This window comes from Electrona antarctica (assembly GCF_951216825.1).
Source record: "Electrona antarctica genome assembly, chromosome: 11".
Classification (NCBI taxonomy): Eukaryota; Metazoa; Chordata; class Actinopteri; order Myctophiformes; family Myctophidae; genus Electrona; species Electrona antarctica.
Window position 1 is genome coordinate 38,552,963 of NC_136792.1, and position 24,271 is coordinate 38,577,233.

Genomic DNA, 24,271 nt, shown 5'->3' on the forward strand with positions numbered 1-24,271 from the left:
GTTGTAGCCTTTATGTCTGTACTTATATAAACATAACCTAATGTGTTGGCACGGCAATAAATAATAAATATCTTGAACCTTGATGAGTCTAATTAAGAAGCCTACAGTATGTGCAAGCTATTATTAGCCTCTACTATCATAAAGTAGAAATGTATTTCAACACTAAGTGTTGCTTCTCTCACAGATGTCGGTGTGTATTTAACTACCTGATATGTTCTCATGATCTCATATCAATGAATTCAGGGAAAGAAAGGAAAAAGAAGCGCAGAAAAACAATTTCAATTGTTATATTCAATGTTTGGCTCAGTCACAATATTGAGATACATCAATACCAAAAAGTACATCATTTGATGAAAGGCGTTACATACAAATATTCTTTAAAAAGTAGGCCTATCTTCAAAAGCAGTCAATTTCAGCACAAGGCAACTTGTTAATCAATAGAACAGCATAAACTCAGTTACTATACAGCTACCGTTGTTGTGAAATCCACACAAATAACACTGTAAGTGTTTTCTTTACAGAAACAGTTCAAACATTGCTCAACATTCATTCAAAGCTCATAACAATAGTCAGTCAGCCTTAGTGTTAATAGTCAAAGCAGGAAATTAAACCAAATTCTAGTAAAGTTTGACTGTGGTCATTGCCGACTCTACCAGCCACTTGATCAGTGGTGCTAAGAAAAAACACATTTTATTAGTAAACAATCCTGACAACAAAAAATATATAATTCTCGCCTGCTTATTATGTTCCATGAACAACAGTGTGATTTGAGTCTGGCTTATTAGCCAGGCTAATGGAAGACACCTTTTTTTTTAAATCGGCTCATGGTGGTACCCTATTCCTAAGATCTATCTGTGCATAATAATCATCAATTAATTATTTAATGTGTCCCATCTGTGAAAACAACAGTCTGCAACCACTGGCACTACTTTAATAACAAACCTGTCAAGAATGAACCATATCAAACCACTGATTGGATAGAACAATGTAAATCAATTTAACCCACACGGTCATGAATAAATACACTTGTGATCTTTCAGGTTTCTTAGGTAGGAGAAACACTTGCCACATTTATCACATATGAACTCTTTCTCCCCAGTGTGTATTTTCTGGTGGGCCTTGAGGCTGTTGCCCTGGTTGAAGCTGCGTCCACACTGGTCACAGCTGAAGGGTTTTTCTCCTGTGTGAATGCGCTGGTGTCGATTCAAGTTGCCTGTATTGCTGAATCGTTTCCCGCATGTGCCGCAAATAAAGGGTTTCTCTCCTGTGTGGACCACCTTGGAAATGAAAATAAAAAAGGTAAATGAGACATTAAGATCGCAAGCAAGAGGTTGATTTACAGTATTTTCTTAAAAACCATAATCCTATTTTCTTTATAAATAGGATTATGTGTTTTAGTTACTGTAGTATATGTCCGTTTCCTTAAAGGACCACTTTTCAACCTACCTTCATATAATTGGTCCTCACTAATGTTCATGATAAAATACCACCATTTTTTTCTACTCCGTCTGTGTCTCATAGGAGGGCTGTGGGCAGTTCAGAAACCCGTCCACCAGTGACATCATCGATGGGGAATCCAAGCTAATATAAACTGCAGGCTTTCTATTCCGATATCTTATTGCGATAATGAAAGCCATCTTTCTCACGATAATAAACTAAATATTTTGTTTAAAAAAAATCTTTAAAAAAATAAGAATTCTGTCAAATGATGATGCCACTGGTGGACAGGTTTCGGACTGCCCACAGCCCTCCTATGAGACCGACAGAAATATTGTGCTATTTTATCATGAACATTAATTAAGGACCAATTATATGAAGTTAGTTTGAAAAGTGGTGAAGTGGTCCTTTAAATTAGGCTAGGTTGGATTAAGATATTTGAGTTAGTTATACAGTATTAGGTAAGAGAAACTAACAAAGCAAATAATAATAGACAAATTAAGTATCAAGCTATAATCTAATCAAAATAAAGAATGCAATCTAAGCACCTGATGTGATTTAAGGCTGCTGTGCTGTGTGAACGCGCGTCCACAGATATCACAGGAGAAAGGCTTCTCGCCACTGTGGGTCTTCATGTGGATCTTCAGGTAGGCTGATGCCTTGAAACTCTTTCCACAGATTCCACAGCTGTGGGGCCTCTCTACCGTGTGGATCTGCTGGTGTGAGCGCAGTTCAGTGATGGAATTGAGTTGGTTGCCACACAGCATGCAAGTGCAGGGGATAGTTGCCGTATGTTCTATGAGGTGAGTGCGGAGCGAGCCGACGCAGGCCATGATCGTGCCGCACACCACGCAGGCTCGCGCATTCTCGCCCAGGTGCGACGTCTTCTGATGCATCTTCAGGGAACTCTTCTGGATGAAACACTTCCCGCACGTCTCGCACCCAAAGGGACGCTCGCCCGTGTGGATCCTCTGATGGCCTTTCAGCGTGTCGGCCTGGTTGAAACACTTGCCGCACGTCTCACAGCGGAATGGTTTCTCGCCAGTGTGTATGCGGAGGTGTCGTTGCAAGTTACCTTGCATGGTGAAGCGTTTTTGACAGTACTGGCAGTTGTAGGAGCGCTCGCCCGTGTGTACCTTCTGGTGCATCTTCAAACCGTGGGCGCGGTAGAAGCTCTTACCACACTGCTCGCAGCGAAATGGCCTGACCTCAGCATGAAGGCGTTGATGGTTCCTAAGCAGCTGTTTCAGTGTAAAGCCCTTCCCACAAATATCGCAGGTATGGGGCCTCTCACCTAGACACAGATACACAATGTGTTATAAACATAGTTATAATGCAACACATTATAAAGCTAATTTTATAATGCCTTATAAATAAGGTCAAGCATTATAGAATACATACATTTGTTTGAAGGGGGGCAAGAATCTTGTAATAAATTATAAATAACCATTTATAATGAATTGCAATCACTGTTATAATGCATTCTAATCACTGTTATAATTATGAATTAGCAGTGAATCGTGCTTTGATATTTGTTATCACAACTTTAACGTGTTGATATCCATTTATGAAAAGTATTATAGTCTCGTGTTTAGCGATGTACATTAAAATTCTCAGGTGGACAAGTGCTTCACAGCCTTGTGAATTAAGAGTGTTAGAACAATGCTTTCACACCGGCAAAAGGCTAAATGGATGTTGCATTCTGAACCCCAACCAGCAATCACGGATGCACTGATATTCAGAGTGCACTGACGTCACTGGGGCTACACTAGTGTTGCGCGGGCCGACCTGTAACCCGCAGGTCCCGCGGGTTAACCGCGGGGCGGGCTGGGCCGAGTCATGACATTTTCACTTTATTTGCGGGCCAGGTTGAGGCGGGTCAAATAATGTATACTGTGATTTTTACAAATGATTATTGTCGCCACGAGTCCTGGGATGAAATTTGCACAGCCTACCGGATTGTTGTGTTGCTGTGCTGGTTGATATCTCCTCTCTCCAATTATTAATAACTATTAATCGCCAAACAGCGCACAGCCGCACGTGCTCCCAACGCGCGTGCATGAGCACACCCCGCAGGCACGTAGCGGTAGAGCGGCCGCCGCCACACACAATTATCATTGTCAACTTTTCTCACCACAACGGACATTCTGTTAAACCTTTTTTTACCTTTTCCCTGTGCGTCCTTGAACAGTGGTGAGTTGTGTTTCATGTCGACTTAAGTCATCAGTTAACGGTTGGACTCCATCTTGCCTCTTGTGTTCTGACTGAGTCTTAAGTTCTGACTCACTCCAGAGCGAGTGAAATATTTTATAACCACCAGCAGTCCCTTCCTTCAGCGTGTGTGTGTGTGTGTGTGTGTGTGTGTGTTTGTTTGCGCGCACGTGTGTGGAGTTTATAAGTGCAAGGAGGACAAGTTAGACAACGCAAACTTTTTCAAATAGTTTTTCTTAGGTCTTTAGTGGCGTTTTCTTTCAGCGTCTGTGCAGTGACAGTCCTGTTGTTATACTGTAGGCTATGTCTGCGACGCACGGGTGAGTCTTTCTTCTCTCCCCTCAACCTCTCTGTCTCCTCTCAATCTGCCATGTCGCTACGTGTGTGACAAATGAATGGCATCGATGCGATGCGGTGGTCGGAACACCCGTGACTATGCGTGCTTGCCAGTGATATTAGCCTTTAAAACCGTTTAGATTAGAAGCACCTTTTTTGACAAATAAAAGCCGCGTTCAAAGACATATTTTACGTGCATTTAATGATGGCGGGTTGCGGGCCAGGTCGAGTTGTGAAAATGTATGTGGTGCTGCGGGGCGGGCTGAGCCGAGTCAGATTATTATCACATGCGTGACCTGCGGGTCATGAAAAACCCTGACCCGCGCAACACTAGGCTACACACATTTTTCTCTCTCACCTGTATGCAGCAACACATGTGCATTCAGACTGCGCTGGAAGGCGAAGCCGCGCCCACACTGCGAGCAGTGGAAAGGCTTGTCTGCGTTTGCTCCGTGCACAACCTGATGGGCTTTAAGCTGGATGAGCTTGGTGAACGTCTTCCTGCAGTGCTTACAGCTCAGAGGCTGTTGGCTCAGACCATGGCCGTCCTTCCTTGCCTGGCCACGACGGGCCTTGGGCTTTACTACACGCCTGGGCCGGGCTGGGTATCCAGGGTCACGGTCTTCTGCATCCTCTGGATCCAGCTGAATGAAGGTTACATGCGGTTATCATTGTCATTATACTCTTTTAATTTCATCAGGGTTCATACAGAATATTTTGCAGTGTTAGTGTATCTGCTCGGATCGTAAATTAAATAGAAGCGATAAATAAAGTCAACCTGGTAGTCTGGATCATTGTCGTCTTGTCCCAGGTCATCAGCGTACTGACCAGACTCTGGAGAAGCCTGGTCAGGGAAGGCCTCTAGCCCCTCTTCTTTTATTATCATGGTCCGGATACTGTCCTGAGAGACAGCAAATTATAGAGTTACACTTAAAAGATCCAAACGAAAGAATTTAAAAAAGCATAATGTTAGCATTTTGTCTTTTGGGGAACTACTGTTGACAAACTTGACATATAGTTAGTTGACATATTTGTCCATCTCCATTCTCTTTGAACAAGACAGCTTTCTAGTCTTTTTAGTGTCCTTGAGCAAAGCTCTTACTTAAACAGCCAAATATTCAACATTTCATTCTTACCAGTATTGTCTCGCTTTCACCAGTAAACGGAAAAATTAAAATTAGACTCATTAGTAATGTCATAGCCTGAGACTGTTCACAGAGAAGCCTGAGGCTGACATTTTCTTTTATGTTTCTATTTCCCCTCATCTTGTATACAAGATAATAATCAACTTTATAGTCACATCACAGGTTTACAGGTGTAAAGATGTAGGAGAAACAGAAAAAGAAGTCAATATTGTGGCTACTATATCCATAATTATAAATGTTACCTGAAAGAAATTGTAATTTACCTCATAAGCTCTGCCCTTCCAGAGATGAACTATGGGGGACCTTTTCACTGATATGACTTAAAAATGAAAGGAAAAAAAATAGTATTCAACATGTGTGTAAGAAGTGTGTTGTGAGCAGAATTCAAACTACCGTAGATAGATAACAGTTTAACAAGAACAACCTCAGCACATTGTAGAGACGATGTTAAATGACCTCAACACAAATGCAGCAGCCCACTACTTGGTTCAAATTATAAAATCTCAAAGAAGGAATGTAAGAAGAATAATACTCTTCACCTCTCCTCTTCCTCCCAGAGCGTTGCTTGGTCTGGAGGACAGCCTCTCCCTGCACACCCTCACAGGAGCTCACATTGGCTAGGACCCTCTGGCTCTGCTCGTGGCCCACACTGCCCTCTATCTCCTGGGGCTCTTCAGAATGCTCCAGCAGCAGCCTGAGCTCCATCTGTGCTGCTTCTAGTCTCTTCCTCATGTCATCGTTCTCTGTGACTCCCTCAGTCACCTACGTATAAACATCCGGAGTGTTAATCACACGGATCAGAGCGCCCCTATTCTGGGTTGAACATTCGCCGAAGATAGCAGATCTACAAGCTCACAACGCGTTGCATTACTTGTGAGCTGCTATTTTGGGGTGAATAAACTTGGTGTAGAGTATAGCTCCATTTGCTCACGTAGTATATAGGGTTTAAATGGTTAATTTAAGTCTGAAGGGTATAGCGTCGCAGTCCCGCCACTTACATGATGACGAGCGGCCCGGAATAGAACTTCCAATTAATTCTTCCCATAGACGTTTTAGTTTTGAGCCGAACAAATAATTAGAAAGAAGAAAAACAACAAAAAAAAAGTGTTGTACCCTGCCCTTTTTTCATTCTTTCTAATTATTTGTTCGGTCCAAACATTTCGGTTCAGGTCTTTAAATAAATCCTTTCTGAAACGTCTATGGGAAATTCTCTTCCAGGCCTCTCGTCGGGGGCGGGACAGCGACGCTCTATACTAGTGTTACGTGTGCATTTGGTTACATTCGTATAATCTCAAGATGGCCAATCGGAGGGGAGAATAGAGAGTTATTGCATTTAAATGTTTTTAAACAGCGATGGAGTGCAATAATAATAGTCTGCTTGCCTATAATAGGCAACCACAATAATTAACAATGAGTATCTTAGTGTATACAGTGACAACAAAATAAACAAGCAATATTAACCCATAAATAATTTTAGACCAGAAAGAATTACTGGCAACAAAACTAAACAATTTGTCATTCCCTTTGCTTTAGAATGGACTCCTAAGTCTTTCCGGTGAGTTGCTGTCTTTAAGACCTTTTTTATTAACCTTTTTGTTAATAAATTGTATTAAATTGTTACAGCATTATCTCAAAATGCTAAGAGTTGGTGAACAGACATACTTGTAGTCTGAGGAGAGAAGAGCTGTTGTTGAACAGTTCACAGATCTTCTCAACAGCATCTCTTGCCAGAGATCTCATGTAGACACTTAGCTGGATCACCTGGACAGTGAGTATTATAACAAAATAAGTTAAATAAAACAGAGAAGACAGTTTAACTTTGCATGTTTGAGAAATGCAGTAAAATGCACGTGACATCTGTTGGACTGAATGATGAAATACATAGTGAGAGTGATAATTAGCCTAGTTCCCTTGAAATCATTATTTAATTACCAATGAACAAAGGCAAATTGTGCTTAGCAAAAGGTAAAAGCTGTATGGCCAATGTACTGGCTACATTTAATTTAGCTGTGCATTATGTGAACAATTAATCAATCACACTCAATGTGTATTATTATTATGTGAGCAATCAATCAATGTCACGGTAAAGTTATGTGAAAGCGTGTACGGCTAGATGTCCATAGACATACAACAAATAGATAGGCCTACAGGCCCTTGCGCGTTTCAAAATGGCGTAGGCAGGCTACTAAAATGGTCTCGTCTTGATCAACGTTACGTTGGACCTCAACCAAAGTAACTACATGTTTTATCCAGCATTAAACACTGGCATTGCCGCCACAACGAATGTTTAGCTGCGGTAGTAAATCATACTATTATATTGCTAGCTACTCTATTTCTATGATCAGCTGGTTGTCTAGACGCCAAACAAGGGAGGGAGTCACACACTCACAACATGGACACGAGTAGATCGCAGGGATCGAGTTGGAACTTGGCAAGCCCACCACAGCTACAAATAAGTCCAAATGACAAGAAACGGAGGGACAAACATCATATCAATAACCGCTTCAACAGACCTTATCGTTCGGGGGTGTGCTTTCAGTCGCAGTAGTTGACTGCTCACCATCAGGACATGTTGCATCGGAGCCACCGATAACTTTGGTCATTTCTGTCACAGAGGCACTGACCATCACCTCCAATATGGAGCCTACTTGTTCTTCCAATGCCGACATCCTCCTGATTACTGAAAAGCTAATATTTAGCTGAACATGGAATATTCTTCAGATAAACGATCAACGGTCTTTTATTACTAGAATAAACGACGATCCGGCAGGGGGGAAAAACAACAACCATGTACGTGACGTCACAGATTTATTTTATTGTATTTCCGGTTCTCAAAATACAACTTTCAAAATAAAGGCTTTCGTAATCTGATCCAACCTATACTTTGATTGATTGATTGATATATTTATTAACAGTTTGCAGAATTACAGTACATTTCAAGCACAACTCAATACAAAGACTGTTAACTGTGAGTGAACGACCCAATAAAGCATTACACTTGTTTACAAGAGGGTCCACCTTGTTCAAATCATCAAAACATTTAGAGACGTACAAATAGACACTACTATATAGCCAAAAAAACAAACAGAACAGGAATTCATCATAAAGGAGGTAAAAAAGGGAAAAGAAACATATACAGTGAGCCTCACTGTATATGTTTCTTTTCCCTTTTTTCCCCTCACTGAGTGAGGGGAAAAGGGGTGGGTGGTAGGGGGGATTCAGAGTTTTACGGGGGCCAGTTTCGAATTGTGGCCGTCCGTAGGTGCCCTAGGCTTTGAGGGCGGTTTTGAAGGAGTCAAGGGATTCGCATGTCTTAATGACTGTTGGTAGGGCGTTCCACATTTTGGTGGCATAGGAGTGAAAATAATTTAATCCCTTGTTTGTGCCGAATCTGGGTTGCACATGGTTTGTTGCACTCCCTCTGGTGTTGTGGTCACTGTGGACATGCTTGTAGATGGGAGAGTAACACAAACACATAGGCCTAGCTGTAAATGCCTATAGTGGACTCCTAATGCTCATAGCTTCAATGTACAGATAATCTACTGTTAGGCAGATATTAGGTTCTTATAGCTTGCTTATGATGCATTACCGCGTCTGATAAATGCCTAATTTGTAAGTTACAGTACTCTATGCCTATGTTCCTACATAATACATAAAAAAAGAAAAAAAGCATTGAAGAAGTATAGGAAAACGATGTATATGGAAATGTAACCCAGTGTATGTAAAGTAAACAACACTAGTATTATGGATCACCTCAATAGACGTTTTATTTTATTTTGGAGAGGATTACTAGCTGGTTTCAAAGGGAATTCATCAAGTTGAATTTTCTTTGTAAGGTTGAACTTCACATACAGTACAAAAACAAATAAAACCGATAAAATCATATCAACAAATTATGAAAAGGAAACTTATCAAAACAGTTCTAAAACATGAAACTCACAGGTCTTAGACGTCACCCAACAGTAATGAGACTACTGGTACTCAGTCCCATAAACTTATAATACTACAAAAATTAAAAAAGTGGGGAAAAAATAGAAAATCCAAACAAAACAAAATAGGTTACTTCACTGGTCCGAAGACTAGGCTGTGAAGGTTGGCCTGTGTTGACCCACAACACAGGTCACAGGAGTTTGGTTCCTCAATCTGGCCCTGCTGGGCTCTCACACCCACTATAAACTGACCTCAGCGCCAGCCAGGGCACCTGATGGAGGGGAAAGGAACTGGTTGGAATAACGTGTTCCTTCCACGTGCTACGTCCGGCTGGGGAAACTCTCCCGTCAGGTGAAAAGAAGCAGCTTGGACTCCTCATGCATAGAAGGAAGCATGAGGTCAGTCCGCTGCCCCCCCCCCCCCCCCCCCCCCCCAGGTTGGCAGAGGATTACATTAGATAATTGACACTGGGTGAAAAAAACGGGTTACAAAATCGTGGGATAAAAAAAAATGGCACGTCTATGAAGTTCACGAGAACTGTAGACATCTGATCAGTGTGTCTGCAAACAGTTGTATTCATTTGGCGTTGGGACCATCAGATGATCAGCACCATGGCAGCAGGAATCAAACCCCTACCCTGCAGAAAGAAGAGGGGACAGACCTTCATTGTCAGCCAGCTGTCTCGGACAGAGGAGGAGGAAGACATCTCTGCGACTCTAAATGGCATGATTCTACCCAACCTCTAGAGAAACGGTTCCCAAATGTTTCAGGCTCTGACCCCCAAAATAATCATAATTATCCTGGATCAATTTTCCACCTGGCATAGAGTGCCCTGGTGGAAGGTGCCCTTGCATCTAAAACAGTCTGGAACACAGCCTGGTCACATTGACTCAGGAGTGGGTCCGAGACAGGAGATCCTTCCTGTTGGGGAGGTGCCATGGAGAGCTGCAGCAGAGACTGTGCAGCATCGAGAACCATGTCCTCCATGGCCATTTCGGAGCAACCAGTACGAGTCTATGGTTGCCTTACTGAATGAACCCTGTGTAGAGTTAAGGCTATCAGTGGGAAAGGTGTAAGCGCATAGATGAGGCGATCTGGCCATGGGTGTGCCAGACTCCAGAGCATCCTGCCCCAATGGACTCTACTATCGCTGGGTGGAGTCTCCACTCCCAGAGGAAAGCTTCTGGCGGGACAGAAAATCTGCCACCACATTGTGTGGCCCTGGCAGATACATAGTCCTCACAGGCTGGAAAACCGAGGGAAAGCCCACACGAGTCGCCGTGTCACCTGTATCAACAGTGTCGATCTGGTGCCCCCTGGCGGTTTATGTGGTAGACAGCTGACACATGCCTTCCCTTCAACTGCGGAAACAAAGTGTTAAGAGTGCTAGAAATATAGCACGAAGCTCCAGCACATTTATGTGCTGCGTCATGTCTTGTCTCATCCGGAGCCCCCTCACAGCTCTGTGTTGCCATACTGCTCCCCATCCGGAGGGCGAGGCATCGGTTACCACCACTTCGCGACGCGAGGTGATCGAACCGAAGGAGACACCTCTGGACGGAAACGTCCTATCTCTCCAGGGCTGCAGTGTGAGGAGGCAGCTGCTGGACACCTCAACTCTCCTGAACCTGTGGGATTTTGGGTCTAGATGTAGACCACTGACCCAGACCTGGAATGGCGGCAAGAGCACTACGTATCACCAGGGTGGGCCCAGTCGTGTCGCTGTACAGGTGTGACGCTGCGAGGTCACGGGAAAGCAACCCGATCGAAGGGCCCCCGACCGCAGTGGATGCACCGCGACGTCCGCCCAGAAACACTAAATCCACTCACTGTCACTGTTATGCGCGGGAGGAGTGAACCACATCCACACACGCACCCACACACGAGTGTTTATTTTGCCCTGCTTATTTCTAAGAGTCACTATTTAGCGTAGTGCCCCTTGATTCCCCTGATCACCCCTAGTGACCCCGTGACAGGAGGACTTTGAATAGTCAATATGACTGTCCCGCCTTATTTACCATACGTTAGAAGTGTGTTAATTGTCATGCCACCCTGTTATATTATTCCTCTTAGATGTGCCTTCCTATGTCGAGTATACCTCACTGTGGCCAGTCAGAGCCCGCTCGCACCCAATGCGGCCTCCTGACTGTGGACCTTGGAGCTCCCGAGAGAGCCTTATACACACACACAATGACTTTTATTCTATTTTATATACAAATTCTGTGCACGTTGTGTCACATTTCCCTCTGTTGTGGTTCTCTTTTCTGACTCATCACTGTCACTGAATGTCCTATTCAAACGTACCCTGATTCCTATATATAAAAAAGGAGCAGTGAGGTGTACCCAATCATTCTCTGTGTCCCATCTTTTCCACAATGTATACTCTCTGTAACCGTTATCGACATTCATTGTTTGTTTGCCCAGTGGCACTACTGCTGTCAGCATTCCTAACAGCCTGGGAAAAAGGCTGAACCTCAACTTTGTGTTCCTCCGAAAACAGCGAAGAAGCTCCAGAATGGCTTCCACTCGTTGAGGAGTGGGAAAGGCCAGCATTCCGGCGGGAGTCTAATGCCGATAAATACCACCGTCTGTCTGGGAACGAGACAGCTTTTCTTGTAGTTGACAGTAAGGCCTAGCCGTGTTACATTACGTATAAGGGCCGCTGTATCCTGCTCCACCTGTTCCCTGGTCGGAGCGCAGGCCGGCCAGTCGTCCAAGTATGGGAGAATTTGCCTGCATCTGGGCCAGTGCACCTCGCCCGCATGAAATCATGAACGGGAGCACCCAACTGATAAATGAAATGAAATGAAATGAAATGAAATGAAATGATAAGCCCAGCCTTTGAATGCGAATCACCTGAGGTGATTTCTCAGGGCGTAATTATAGATGAAGGATTTGCCACAGATGTCACACATGAACGGCTTGGGCACAGCATGCACTTGCATGTGCCCTTTGAGGATGCTGGACTGGTTGAAGCTTTCCCACACCCACTCCTATTGTGTGCTGTCTCAGAGAGGTTCTTGCTGATGTTAAAAGTGCTGCCGTTATCTATTGATGAGAGGTTGGTATTTGCCCCATCTACCGAGTCTACTGGCAGTTTCCACCCCATCCTCCCATTCTTCTTCGAAGCTCTCCCCAGGTTCACTTTTTTCACCTGTAAAATAAAACAAGGCATAGATGGGAAGCATTTTATTTAGAATTTATCATCCTACATTTAATCTCTTGACCTGTAAATTAACATGCTGGTGACTGGCAATATGCATGTAACAAGGCAGGAGGCTGTGACAATTTATTTATTTTATTTCAACACAACCCAGTGCAATGAGTGGAGGACATACTAGGTTAGTAAAATGAGTGCTCCCTCCAACATGTCATACCAATCACAGCAAGATGTCAGGGGTTTGAGCTCAACTAGCTTGAAACCCAACTGAAATTGAATATGAGAGGGACTTTTGTTTGTGACCATAATATACAGTGACTGCTAGAGGGGGAATGACTGCTGAAACCGACTCCGATGGGGATACAAAATGTGACACCGTATTTGAACCATGGCATTCAAGCTTTTTGGTCTGGTGTTGTCTCTGGTGTTAACCTTGTTTTTTCCTGTTTGGATATCTGTGTGCAAGTATATAAAATATCAGGTTACCTGAAGAATGAACTGCTTCTTCCTCCAAGTCGTCTTTCAGCTCTGCTAGAAGGCATGTGGTGGTACTGGCCTCAACCTATAAGAGAGTTGAAATGAATTACATAACTTAATTGCGTGGTAAAGCACTCAAAATTCTTGCCAGGACCTAGCTTCGACCCTGGTGTAAAGTATTTTTAAATGTGCTCCTTTGATGGAATTTGAGCACCTGGCTCCCCAGTGGTCTCTGCACAGCCCTGATGGTGGCTACACTCTAAAATCTGGCGCATTTAGACATCACCATTCTCTCTCCCCGTGCTCCTCTACTACTACAGGAGTGTGTTAGGGAACAAATATCAATATATTCTTTGTAAAACAAATTCTCTCCCCTCTTTGTTTACACTATGTTGTGTACCTGAACATTGTTTACAATATGTAACACATGGTATGCACTTTGGGATTACACACACACACACACACACACACACACACACACACACACACACACACACACACACACACACACACACACACACACACACACACACACACACACACACACACACACACACACACACACACACACACACACACACACACACACACACACACTTCTGATTTTTTTTGAATAGTGTAAAAGTAAATGTTCTTCTGTAATATTGTTCAAAAAGTGAAACTTTCATATATCCTATTCCTAGATTCATTGTGCATAGCCCTACAGTGAAATTAGAGAGTATGTGCATGACATCATCATACCCTGAAGTTATGGAGGAACACCTATAGAGCGTCGCAGTCCCGCCTCCTACCCGGGACCAGGAAATGAAATCCAATGCATTATTCTCATAGACATTTCGTAAAGTATTTATTTAAAGACGGTTACGCCGCGGACAAAGCCAACTCGAGTCGTGACAACTCATGACAACACAAACAATATTTTGGACCAAACAAATAATTAGAAAGAAGAAAAAAACGGCAGGTTACAACACTTTTTTTGTTGTTTTTCTTCTTTCTAATTATTTGTTTGGTCCAAAATATTGTTTGTGTTGTCATGAGTTGTCACGACTCGAGTTGGCTTTGTCCGCGGCGTAACCGTCTTTAAATAAATACTTTACGAAATGTCTATGAGAATAATGCATTGGATTTCATTTCCTGGTCCCGGGTAGGAGGCGGGACTGCGACGCTCTATTGAGTGGCAAAAAACTACTTTCTGGCCTTAATAGCCCATACATCCAAACATAAAAGTCCAATCTGATTGCATTAAACAACATTAAACTCACTTTGCCACTCACTTTATGCATGTGCTCAATTGCATGGACCAGAGCTACCTCTATTCCAAACCTATTTCTGGTTTGATCTTGATTATGGTACACAGCTCATGAAAATCAAAAATATATATCTCAAACTATTAGTTGCACGAGACCACTCAAAAAACATTTATAACTAGAAAAAGTGCCCTTCTGGGCACAGGTCTCCACCAGGAGGATAGGAGTGTGTGATGTTTGGCAAAATGTTTAGGAGTAATATAAACATGTTTCTTTGTTTGTTTCTTGCAACAATTTTCTTCATTTTGTTGAGGAAATGCAGAGCCAGATCACTCATAGCATCTCTGAGGATAGAATTCTGGATGAGCAGGACATGAGCAGGCATTTTGTACAAAACGGGCCACTCGTGAAAACTTTGGAAGGCAATCTTAGCTAATCGGTGTAGAATCTGAGAAATCCAACAGGCTCGTCTTGATCACATGACTACAGAGATCATGTGTACCGATTTGCGTGAGATTTGGATGAAATCAAACAATGTGTTTTGCAGAAATCGGCCTCATGGTGGCGCTATAACCGACAGATGTGGAGGGATGCAGGGAAAATGTTTTTCCATGGCCTCTAGGGAGTGCGCATACATAAGTTGTATACAGATCGATGCAGTTATAGGTAAAAACAGGAATTGGCCTGTTATAGCGCCACCATGAGGCTGATTTTGGGGGGGAAATAGCGGCATGTCGTCCTCGACCTAGTGGAAATGTGTGTGTATAATTTAATGGAAATTGGACACTGTGTTTGTGATTTGTGGCATTTTGTTTGAAACGGACCAATTATGTGAGCTTTGGAAGCCAATCTTAGCCAATCAGGATGGAAGATGGGAAATTGTGCAGATCCGTGTTGATCACATGACTATGGAGATAGTGTATATTGAATTGTGTGATGTATGGATAAAATGTGTACGAGTTATCTACAGAAATGTGTTTTGCCTAAATCGGCCTCATGGTGGCGCTATAACAGGTGTGCAAAACATACTCTCTCCCCATGCCTTCGGCCTGGTGAAGACAATGGTCCTCATTCACAACGGCGTTTATGCTCATAAAGTGACGTTACGTGAGCGGAGCGTGAGCGGACAGGCATTTACGTGGATTCCCACATTACGTGGGAATTCATGAACTTGAACGTGAACTTGACGGTGACGTGGGTTGGTCGGAAATTCCGCTGAAAGCTGCGCCACCTCTCATGGTCGTGTACGGCTTGCGTAGATTTATTAAGAAGTCTTTAGTCTTCATGCTGAATCAATTAAAAGTCCCCAAATCTCAGATAAAATATGTAGGCATGTGTCCCCAACATTGGTCGCACATAAAAAAATTATAGCCTATATAAAAGCCAAGTATCACTTGTATGCCTAAATGCATGCATTCTAGAGGCAGGTTAGCCTAGAGTGCCTTACAGAAACTGCCCCTGCAAGCCCGACACCTTTTTTATGATATTTCTAGCATGCGCGATTGCGCTGCTCACTTGACAGCTTTCTACTCGCAGTGCAAAGCGCTGTGAGCTTGTAGATCGGCTCTCGCAGTCTCGCGGACTCGCGCTGCATGTTAAAAAACAAACTCACAATTATAATAAGAACATACACTTATCTGCATTCTGCACTGTACGACTACGAATCCAACGTTGATTAGTGTAGTAATGTCTGCAGTATAGGCCTATTTAAATTGTTTCGTTATGGAGCTCCTTTGAGTCAGTCTGACTGTCGGTGCGCGTGTGTGTGTGTGTGGGGGGGGGGATTAGCCCTATATAAAAAATAGAAGACCACATTAGCCTATTTGAATGAATGGCATCAGCGTGTTTGAAAGTCGGCCAGTCATATCATAGTTTTAAGCCAGCTCACCTCCACTCGCGCTTGTTCACAAACATGACGGACAGACAGACAAGAAAGGCTGTTGATGATGATTATTATTACCACTGTAACTCGCTGATCAGCATGTTGACAGAGACTCAGCCAATTAAAGTTGCACGTAGGCCTAAATGCATTTGCTGCAAGCACCTATCTGCCTCCATTTGCGTCGTGGTATTAATTTATAATATATGTATATTGATCACATGCGGACGCCACACAGAATAGCCAACTCTTACCTGCAGCTGAGGAAACATACAACGTAGTTGGATCGGATGAAATATAGCCTTAAGTCCAAATCCCACAAGAAAAAAAAGAAAGAAAATATGTCCTGTGTCCATGCATGTCCATATATTTGCTTTCCAAATCCGACAGTGCAGGGCAGGGAATCAATCACCGCAGTAGACTAATCAATAGGGCCTTTTATCATTGCCGAGTTTTAATATAGCATTTGGTTGTGTGGTGAACAGTGCAAATTAACTTCTTTCTCATTATGTGAAAGTAACTGTAACATCAGTTAACTTATTAACGTTCTGACATTTAACAAGGAGTGAAGCAATGCGTGCCAAGTTGGCAAGTTTCGTTTATAATTATATACAAAACTCGCGCTGTTTGCTTGAAGATCTGTCCGTGCAGAGACCCGCCTGTCAAAATTAACTGCTCTACAAGCTCATCGCGGCTGTTGTATATAATTTAAAGCCCGGTGCAGGCTATGATGACGTATTTCGATATTTCCTGTTGCCTTATATGGTGTGGGATGGGCGTTCTAACCAGGCGACACCAGGCGAATCGCTTGGGAAAAATGCGGAAAGGCTACACTCTGCGATCCGCACAAATGAAGTGATTACACCAGCTTCCCTGAATAAGACGGGAGCAAATCGCAGCGTGATCGGACAGAGAAATACGATGATATTTAGTATCTGTATACGCTTCCGTTACACTCTGGCGTAAACGCCGTTGTGAATGAGGACCAATAAGAGTAATGCAACCGTATACAGTCACATCCCTTTCCATGTAGTCATCTACAGACTGTAGAAAAGAGTTGTCCTAGTGAGCAACAGCAAGCAACCCTCCCCCTGGCCTATTACATGATTGGATTCACCCACCTCACCTGCTGTCATTCTCTCTCAATCCCTAATCACACCTGCTCTCACTACCTCCTCAATCAGTGGCCTGCTATATATACACTGCCTGAGTTCCTGCCCATTAAGTTATTGTATGTTAGCCGCAACAACTCAACCTGTCTGAGAGCCCGCTGTCCTGGAGTCTCAGAGTTATTAGGTGTTGCCAAGAAGCCACTGAAGCCAGTCAAGTCAGCAGTGAGCTGAAGCAAACACGGTAGGAAAACTATTTTTATTTTATTATTAATCTACACATTATTCACAACGGTCAATCGTGGTACTGATTTCTGTCTCATGTTTGTTTCTAAATAGCCTACTGAAGCCTACTGGCTTTCATGGTTATCTGAAGCATTGGCCAGGATCGGTCTCTTTGTGGAGTTCATTGGCAAGGGGAGACGAGAGACGGCCTTGGGCAGATCTGCGTTCTGTTGTATATTATACACAAATATTTAAGTTAAATCTTAGAGCAAAGAACCACCGAGAAAAAAAAAGTTACCACGATAGACCGTGTCGGGTAAATACATTTAACACCAACGGTGACCCACCTCCATTGTGTTCGTTTGCTCTTGATGTTCTTCCTAACAGAGAAGGCGATTGTTAATGTTAACTCACTGCACAGTATACGGTACATCAGTAGGCTATTTAGAAACAAACATGAGACAGAAATCAGTACCACGATTGACCGTTGTGAATAATGTGTAGATTAATAATAAAATAAAAATAGTTTTCCTACCGTGTTTGCTTCAGCTCACTGCTGACTTGACTGGCTTCAGTGGCTTCTTGGCAACACCTAATAACTCTGAGACTCCAGGACAGCGGGCTCTCAGACAGGTTGAGTTGTTGCGGCTAACATACAATAACTTAATGGGCAGGAACTCAGGCAGTGTATATATAGCAGGCCACTGATTGAGGAGGTAGTGAGAGCAGGTGTGATTAGGGATTGAGAGAGAATGACAGCAGGTGAGGTGGGTGAATCCAATCATGTAATAGGCCAGGGGGAGGGGTTGCTTGCTGTTGCTCACTAGGACAACTCTTTTCTACAGTCTGTAGATGACTACATGGAAAGGGATGTGATTGCATTACTCTTATTGGTCCTCATTCACAACGGCGTTTACGCCAGAGTGTAACGGAAGCGTATACAGATACTAAATATCATCGTGATTAGTAGTTTTTGTTCCCTACCTATGTTGAATACACTTATTGTAAGTCGCTTTGGATAAAAGCGTCTGCTAAATGACTGTAATGTAATGTAAAAACAAACTAATCTTTGAGCACTATACTCTTCTCATACCAGAAGTTATACCTGGGAACTGCCCAGACAATTTCTCACTGAAGTGTTTCCACTAATGATGATTGAACTTCACCACTTGTGAGCTTGCTATTTTTCAAAGGGGAAGTGTTGCAGTCAAGTCTGAACCCATGTCCAAGAGTCTTATACTAGATGACTGACCCCATGAAGTCTGAACTAGAGCTCTTCACACTTTCACAGGTCCAAAAAGAGGTCCCGAAATGTATCTGACATTTTACCGATTCCGACCCGCTCCGAAAACATTTTCAGTTAAACCAAACCCGAATGGATCCGTGACAATTTCGTCCGATTCCGACCTGTGCGGTTCTCGCTCGGGTCCACTTGGGTATTTTCGTTATCGGGGGCCAACCTGTAATTGCAGACAGTAGACCTCATTTTGTCATCACTGGATTCATATTGGCAATGTTAGTTTTTATTTTTATACCTGCATTCTCTTATCACTGCCTCCATAAACAATGGACATAACATCAACTTTTATTTAATCCTTCAGTCTCATACAGGTCGTACAGATACGCAGAAGAACTACTCCTTCTCCTTTGACAAGGTCTTTGGGCCCCATTCCTCGCAGCAAGAGGTATTTATATACTCTTACTCACTCATTGTCCTGTTATGGTGAGACATCTTAATTTGCTGTTTATTTATTTTGGCTGTCCTTCCTCCAGGTCTTTGAAGAGCTCTCCCTCCTCATACAATCGGCCCTGGATGGTTACAACGTTTGTTGTTTTGCATACGGCCAGACGGGGAGCGGCAAAACTCACACCATGGAGGGAGAAGACTCAGAAGATGGCTGGGGAGTCATTCCACGGGCAGTGCAGCAGGTGTTTAAGGCAGCAAGGCTGGCAGGTTGGTCACCCTGTGCATTTTTCTTTTTGAGTGGTGTAACCACTCCAAGGAACAGCAATGTCCGTGTTAACCTGTGTGTGTGTGTGTGTGACTATGTGTTAACCTATGTTTGTGTTGTGAGTCATGAGTACCAGTAGGGGTGCTGTCGTGCCAGAAACGGAGAGATAGTGCTGCACTGTTGCCTGCTAATGACAGAGGAGGGGGGGGGGGGGGGGGGGGGGGTCGTCTGATGGGAGTTTAAATTGTAATATCCTTGCACAATGTGAGTCTGGGGGTGGTCTGATGGAAGTTTAAATTCCTTGGGATTAGGTTTTGAAGTAACTTATAGAGCATGGGTTTTCAACCGGTAGTCCGGAGGTATTGCAGGTGGTTGCGGGGATTTTTTTAAATTAAATTATCAACATTGGCTATCTTCAGTTGAAAAGTACTTTATTTATAAATCAGTGTTTCATACAACCAAATGTAGCCTAGTTAACAGCTTGAACAAAAGCAGGTGTCGGCCTATTTGACAGTGCAGTGCAGAAACATAATTGCTTTGATGCATAACTAGCATCACAGCTGAATACAGACACACACCTGCCCTCTGAGAGTCTGGAGTAATTTCTCTCAAAGCCCTCAAATATGATTAAAGATTGTTATTATGGTATCGCATGCTCAATTATTTCCCCATATCTTTGATTTGCGGGACAGTAGTGCTATTTCTGGACTGTTCCAAGAGATGTGGGACGGGTGATCAGCCCAATAGTGGTGGTCCCCAGGTTGCTCTTAGTCAGAATGGTGGTCCCTGGGTCAAAATCGGTTACAACCCCCTGCTATAGAGCATCCTATTTGTGGAAGTTCTCACCTAATACTCGTTTCCCCCAGTTCTCCTTCACAGCAAGTTTCGTAGAGATTTACAATGAGACTCTGCGTGACTTGCTCTACACCGGCAAGGCCAGCAACCGGCCTGAGCACGAGATCCGGAGGTCTGCCGACAACACTGGAACTGTAACAAACCTTACATACAAGAAGGTCACTTCAGAGGACCAGGTACAGCACACTATTTCTATTGTCTGTAGTTGTTACATAGCCACTTAACTTTCAACCTGGTATTGAAATGTGTTGAGCATGATGTGGCACTTCATGTAAATGCTCATTTATCTCCCAAGCTGACTAAAGATGCCAATTATATTCCCCAATTGTCAGGTGATCGATCTGATGGCCCTGGCGAACCAGAATCGTGCCACCGCTCAGACCTCTGTCAATGACCGCTCCTCTCGCTCCCACTCAGTGTTCCAGCTTGACATCAGGGGAGAGAACACAGGCAGGGACCTGAAGTGCAACTGTGAGTACTTTATTAAGGTCAGATGACCGTTGCTTGTCATTCCCAGTCTCTCCACTGTCCTATCAAAGGCAAAGCCCCAAGGCCCAAAAAAAAGACAATTTCTTGACTTATCTTTTTTCTTTTTGGGGCGGTCTGTGTTTTGCACGTTTGTCTCAATCACACTTTCTTATTGCTGACTTGTATTCATCTGTACAGCCACCCTATGCCTGGTGGACTTGGCTGGTAGTGAGCGTGTTCAGAAGAGCCAGGCACAAGGTGATCGCTTCAAAGAGATGACGGCCATTAACGGCTCACTCACCAAGCTGGGCATTGTCATCACTGCCCTGGCAAACAAGGTCTGTCATTCTCTGAACCCTGCACTCAGTTATATGAAATTATGAATGCTACTCTACGCTACTTTAATTTCCAATCTGTTGCTTTTTGACTGGAGCTTGTTTTGGGCCAGGCTAAAACCATATTTTCCTTGTGTTCCAGGAGAATTTCATTCCATACAGGAATTCCAAACTGACTTATCTTCTTCAGGGCTGTTTGGGAGGAAACAGCAAAACGTGAGTTTGAACCTGGAGACCACAATTATTCTGAAATCCACAAATGTCAAATTTAGTTTAGAGTTAACTAGTTTGTCTTGGAACACTGTCGGGATGCATTACATGACCTGATCTTTTTCTCACCCCATCAGGCTGATGTTTGCCAACATCTCCCCAGAGACTGACAACTTTGGGGAGACTTTGAACTCCCTGAGGTTTGCTAGCAAGGTGGGTAGTACTCATCTACTGTATTTCTTGAGCACACATTGTAACTGCTTAAACTGGGTTTCAGGCTGCTAGCCAAACACAATTTGGTGTCTCCATGGAAACCAAACTTCATTTAAGTGCAGTATAAGATTTGAAAATGTATGTAAAATTACTCATGATTCTATATTTGGGAAAACCAACACTAAAATATATTAAGCAGATACTTTCTTTTTGAAAAGTTAACCGATATGCTTCTCGTGTTGCTGCGGCTTGTTTTGACATTTGGTCATTCAGTGTTTGTGGTCTTCAATGTAACATTCTGTTCTCTTCCAGGTTAATTGCTGTGTCATTGGCACGGCTTCAGCAAATAGGAAGTAGTCGTCGTCGGGATTATTGTACTTATGGGGAAACCAAGCAGCATTTTTTTAACATTTTAATTTGAAAATGTCTTTAATTTTTTTTTTTTTTAACGTTTTAATTGACTTTTTCAATAAAGGTTTTTGGACAAAGTTCTGTGTATTCTGGAAAGTTGTTTAATCGGTACACATATTTGCGCAAAGGCTATATGACGGTCAAACGCATATTTTTGGTGTGTGCAAACCCTTAGTTTGACAACTGGTTATTTGTATTGCCATATTGTTCTTGCTTAATGTAAATCACTCTGGAAATGATATGGCAAATTGACATTTCTCCCCAACTACTCCTAATACTACGGCAGCAGTGTGTATATGTAGATATAAATACAGGCAGACGGCTATTTATTTTTTTTCTCCCTCATTGCCAAAGTGACTTTTCTTTCTTGAAAACCAAGCAATTATGCTGTGAGGAAGTGCAACATTTTAATGGGAAATACCTTGGAAACAAACTCTGACATCCCGTTAGTCTGGACATATATGGATTCTGCGTGCGGTTAACCTAACATTACTATTACGTTTTAGTCCACTTGCCAGAATGTGAACCTGGACATTTTCAGTACCCTAATGTTTTGTTGAGTATGGGTCCCCAGCATTTAGAAACTGCCGGATGCTAACTTGCATATGTTGGGCAATTAGCATAAGCTGGGGTATCATTGACAACCTATACAATTCAAATTTTTATTATGCTTTTAGTGGTATGTGACGTTTCAAACTAGGGGTTTTTCATTATTCTGAATCCATTGCAAGCATTCATTTTGCATGGAAAAACACAGGGCTATATAGAATAGGCACTTGCCCAACTGTGCTGATCAACCTCATCACATTTGTTATGACTGCTCGACCTCATCACATTTGTTATGACGGCTATAACTGTTTTTAGCCAAAGGAGTGTTTTTCATGCAAAGCTAATGCTTACAATGGAATCGGAATCATGAAAACCCTCAGTTTGACATGTCACATGCCACTTAAAGCACAATGGAATTTTGAAAATGTTGCCATATATAGGTTGTCAATGATACCCCAGCTAATTATTCAAATTACACAACATGCAAGTTAGCATTCGGCAGTTTCTAAATGCTGGGGACCCATACAATATTTCTAACAACTATAGGGTACTCAAAATGTCCAGGTTCACAAAGGGGCTCTATGGGCTGGCAAGTTGACTTATTTAGGGATATAGATAGTCATGAGGTTTCTGAATAGGGTTTCTGAATAGGGTCTGAATTATATCACTGAAATGTGGGAAACCATCCTTGCCGTATTAGTCAATGATGAGTCATGGAAGGAGGTTAAACAGAAAATTCAAGATGTTTTCAAGACTTGAGTGGGAAGATGTACTTACACTTACAGTCTAGATTTCAAAGATTAGTACACAGTATTATAGAAAGGTGTTTAAAGCTACCAACTATCCCATCAATGGAGGTATTAAGGCTAAAGATGGAAAAGTGTATGATTTAGGACATTAGCCAAACTGATAATGAACAGAACCTAAAACGAGTTCTTTATCATGTTTATGGGGGTGGGGGAACACATTATGCGTCTGTGGCATAATGTATTAGCATACTTAGCTCTGGTCCATAGCCCTAATGCCCTTTGCTGCAGCAAAGGGCATTAGGGCTATGGACCAGATTGGGGGTCCTTGCAATTAAACCGTCTATTACCACTGGTCATATGACTTTAATGAAACAGGTACAACTAGAAAAAGTGCCCTTCTGGGCACAGGTCTCCACCAGGAGGATAGGACTGTGTGAGATGTTTGGCAAAATGTTTAGGATTAATATAAACATGTTTTTGAGGCATTTTGTTCCAAAAATGTGTTTTGCAAAAATCAACCTGTTGGTGGCGCTATAACAGGCCAATGTGAAAAGGGTGGGATATATTCCTCAGCCTAGTAAGAAAATGTGTGAAAGATTTCACGTGAATTGCATGCTGCGTTCATGATTTGAGGCTTTTGTTCAAAACGGGGCAATCTTGCAAACTGTGAAAGCTAATTATAGCCAATTAGGATGGAATATGAAATATCGGACAGATCCGACTTGAGCACATGACCATAGAGATAGTGTGTAACGATTTGTGAGATTTTTGGACAGAATCTGGAGGAGTAATATCAAAAAATGTGTTTTACAAAAGTCGGCCTCCTGGTGGCGCTATAAAAGGCAGATGCGGAAAATGCAGGTCAACGGTTTGTCCTTGGCCTCTAGGGAGTGTGCATGCAACGTTTCACGCAGATCGGTGCAGTTTTAGGTAAAACATGTGAAAAGCTGCCTCATGGTGGCGCTATAACAGGCCGTTCTGGAAAATGTGGGGCAGAGGTTCATCGTTGGCATCCAGGGAGCGTGTGTGCAAAGTTTGACATCGACCGGGTTAACGGTGCCGGAGATTAGCTGGTAACGGACGGACGGAAGGACACACACGGACGGACACACACACGGACGGAGTGCAAAACATACTCTCTCCCCATGCCTTCGGCCTGGTGGAGACAATAATACAGAAATGTTGATATATATGAGATGCAAGCATGTTCCTGCTCATTCTGTTCTTATTGTACGTACAGTCCAGTGTCATGGTTATCAATATGCTTATGCAGCTGTGTATCTGCCTGAGTCAGGCAGCTGAGGCCATGTCATAACAATTTGTAGTTGTTAGTTCAAGTATGTTAATTTATTTACTCAATACTTGGTCTCTGG

The 24,271-nt window shown here is 42.9% G+C and overlaps 2 protein-coding genes across 4 annotated transcripts; one reads left to right on the forward strand and one right to left on the reverse strand.

Moving 5' to 3' along the window:
- Positions 1-271: 271 nt before the first annotated feature.
- Positions 272-7,940, reverse strand: LOC306932232 (uncharacterized protein). The gene is made up of 8 exons (XM_079513933.1): positions 7,643-7,940; positions 6,792-6,890; positions 5,669-5,891; positions 5,393-5,448; positions 4,763-4,885; positions 4,343-4,628; positions 1,986-2,731; positions 272-1,277 (listed from the first exon to the last, which is right to left on the reverse strand). Exons 1-8 carry the CDS (start codon positions 7,796-7,798, stop codon positions 1,011-1,013), a joined length of 1,956 nt encoding a protein of 651 aa, XP_079370059.1. The 5' UTR covers positions 7,799-7,940; the 3' UTR covers positions 272-1,010.
- A 9,014-nt stretch (positions 7,941-16,954) lies between these two features.
- Positions 16,955-21,678, forward strand: LOC306932583 (carboxy-terminal kinesin 2-like). 3 transcript variants are annotated; one of them, XM_079514437.1, is made up of 9 exons: positions 16,955-17,923; positions 18,758-18,841; positions 18,930-19,118; positions 19,975-20,139; positions 20,296-20,434; positions 20,630-20,769; positions 20,909-20,982; positions 21,114-21,189; positions 21,502-21,678. In XM_079514437.1, exons 1-9 carry the CDS (start codon positions 17,909-17,911, stop codon positions 21,544-21,546), a joined length of 927 nt encoding a protein of 308 aa, XP_079370563.1. In that variant the 5' UTR covers positions 16,955-17,908; the 3' UTR covers positions 21,547-21,678. The 3 variants fall into 3 exon arrangements, with proteins under 3 accessions (XP_079370563.1, XP_079370561.1, XP_079370562.1); XM_079514435.1 differs by having other exon boundaries at positions 16,955-17,918; positions 18,930-19,110; XM_079514436.1 differs by having other exon boundaries at positions 16,955-17,175; positions 18,930-19,110.
- Positions 21,679-24,271: the final 2,593 nt, after the last annotated feature.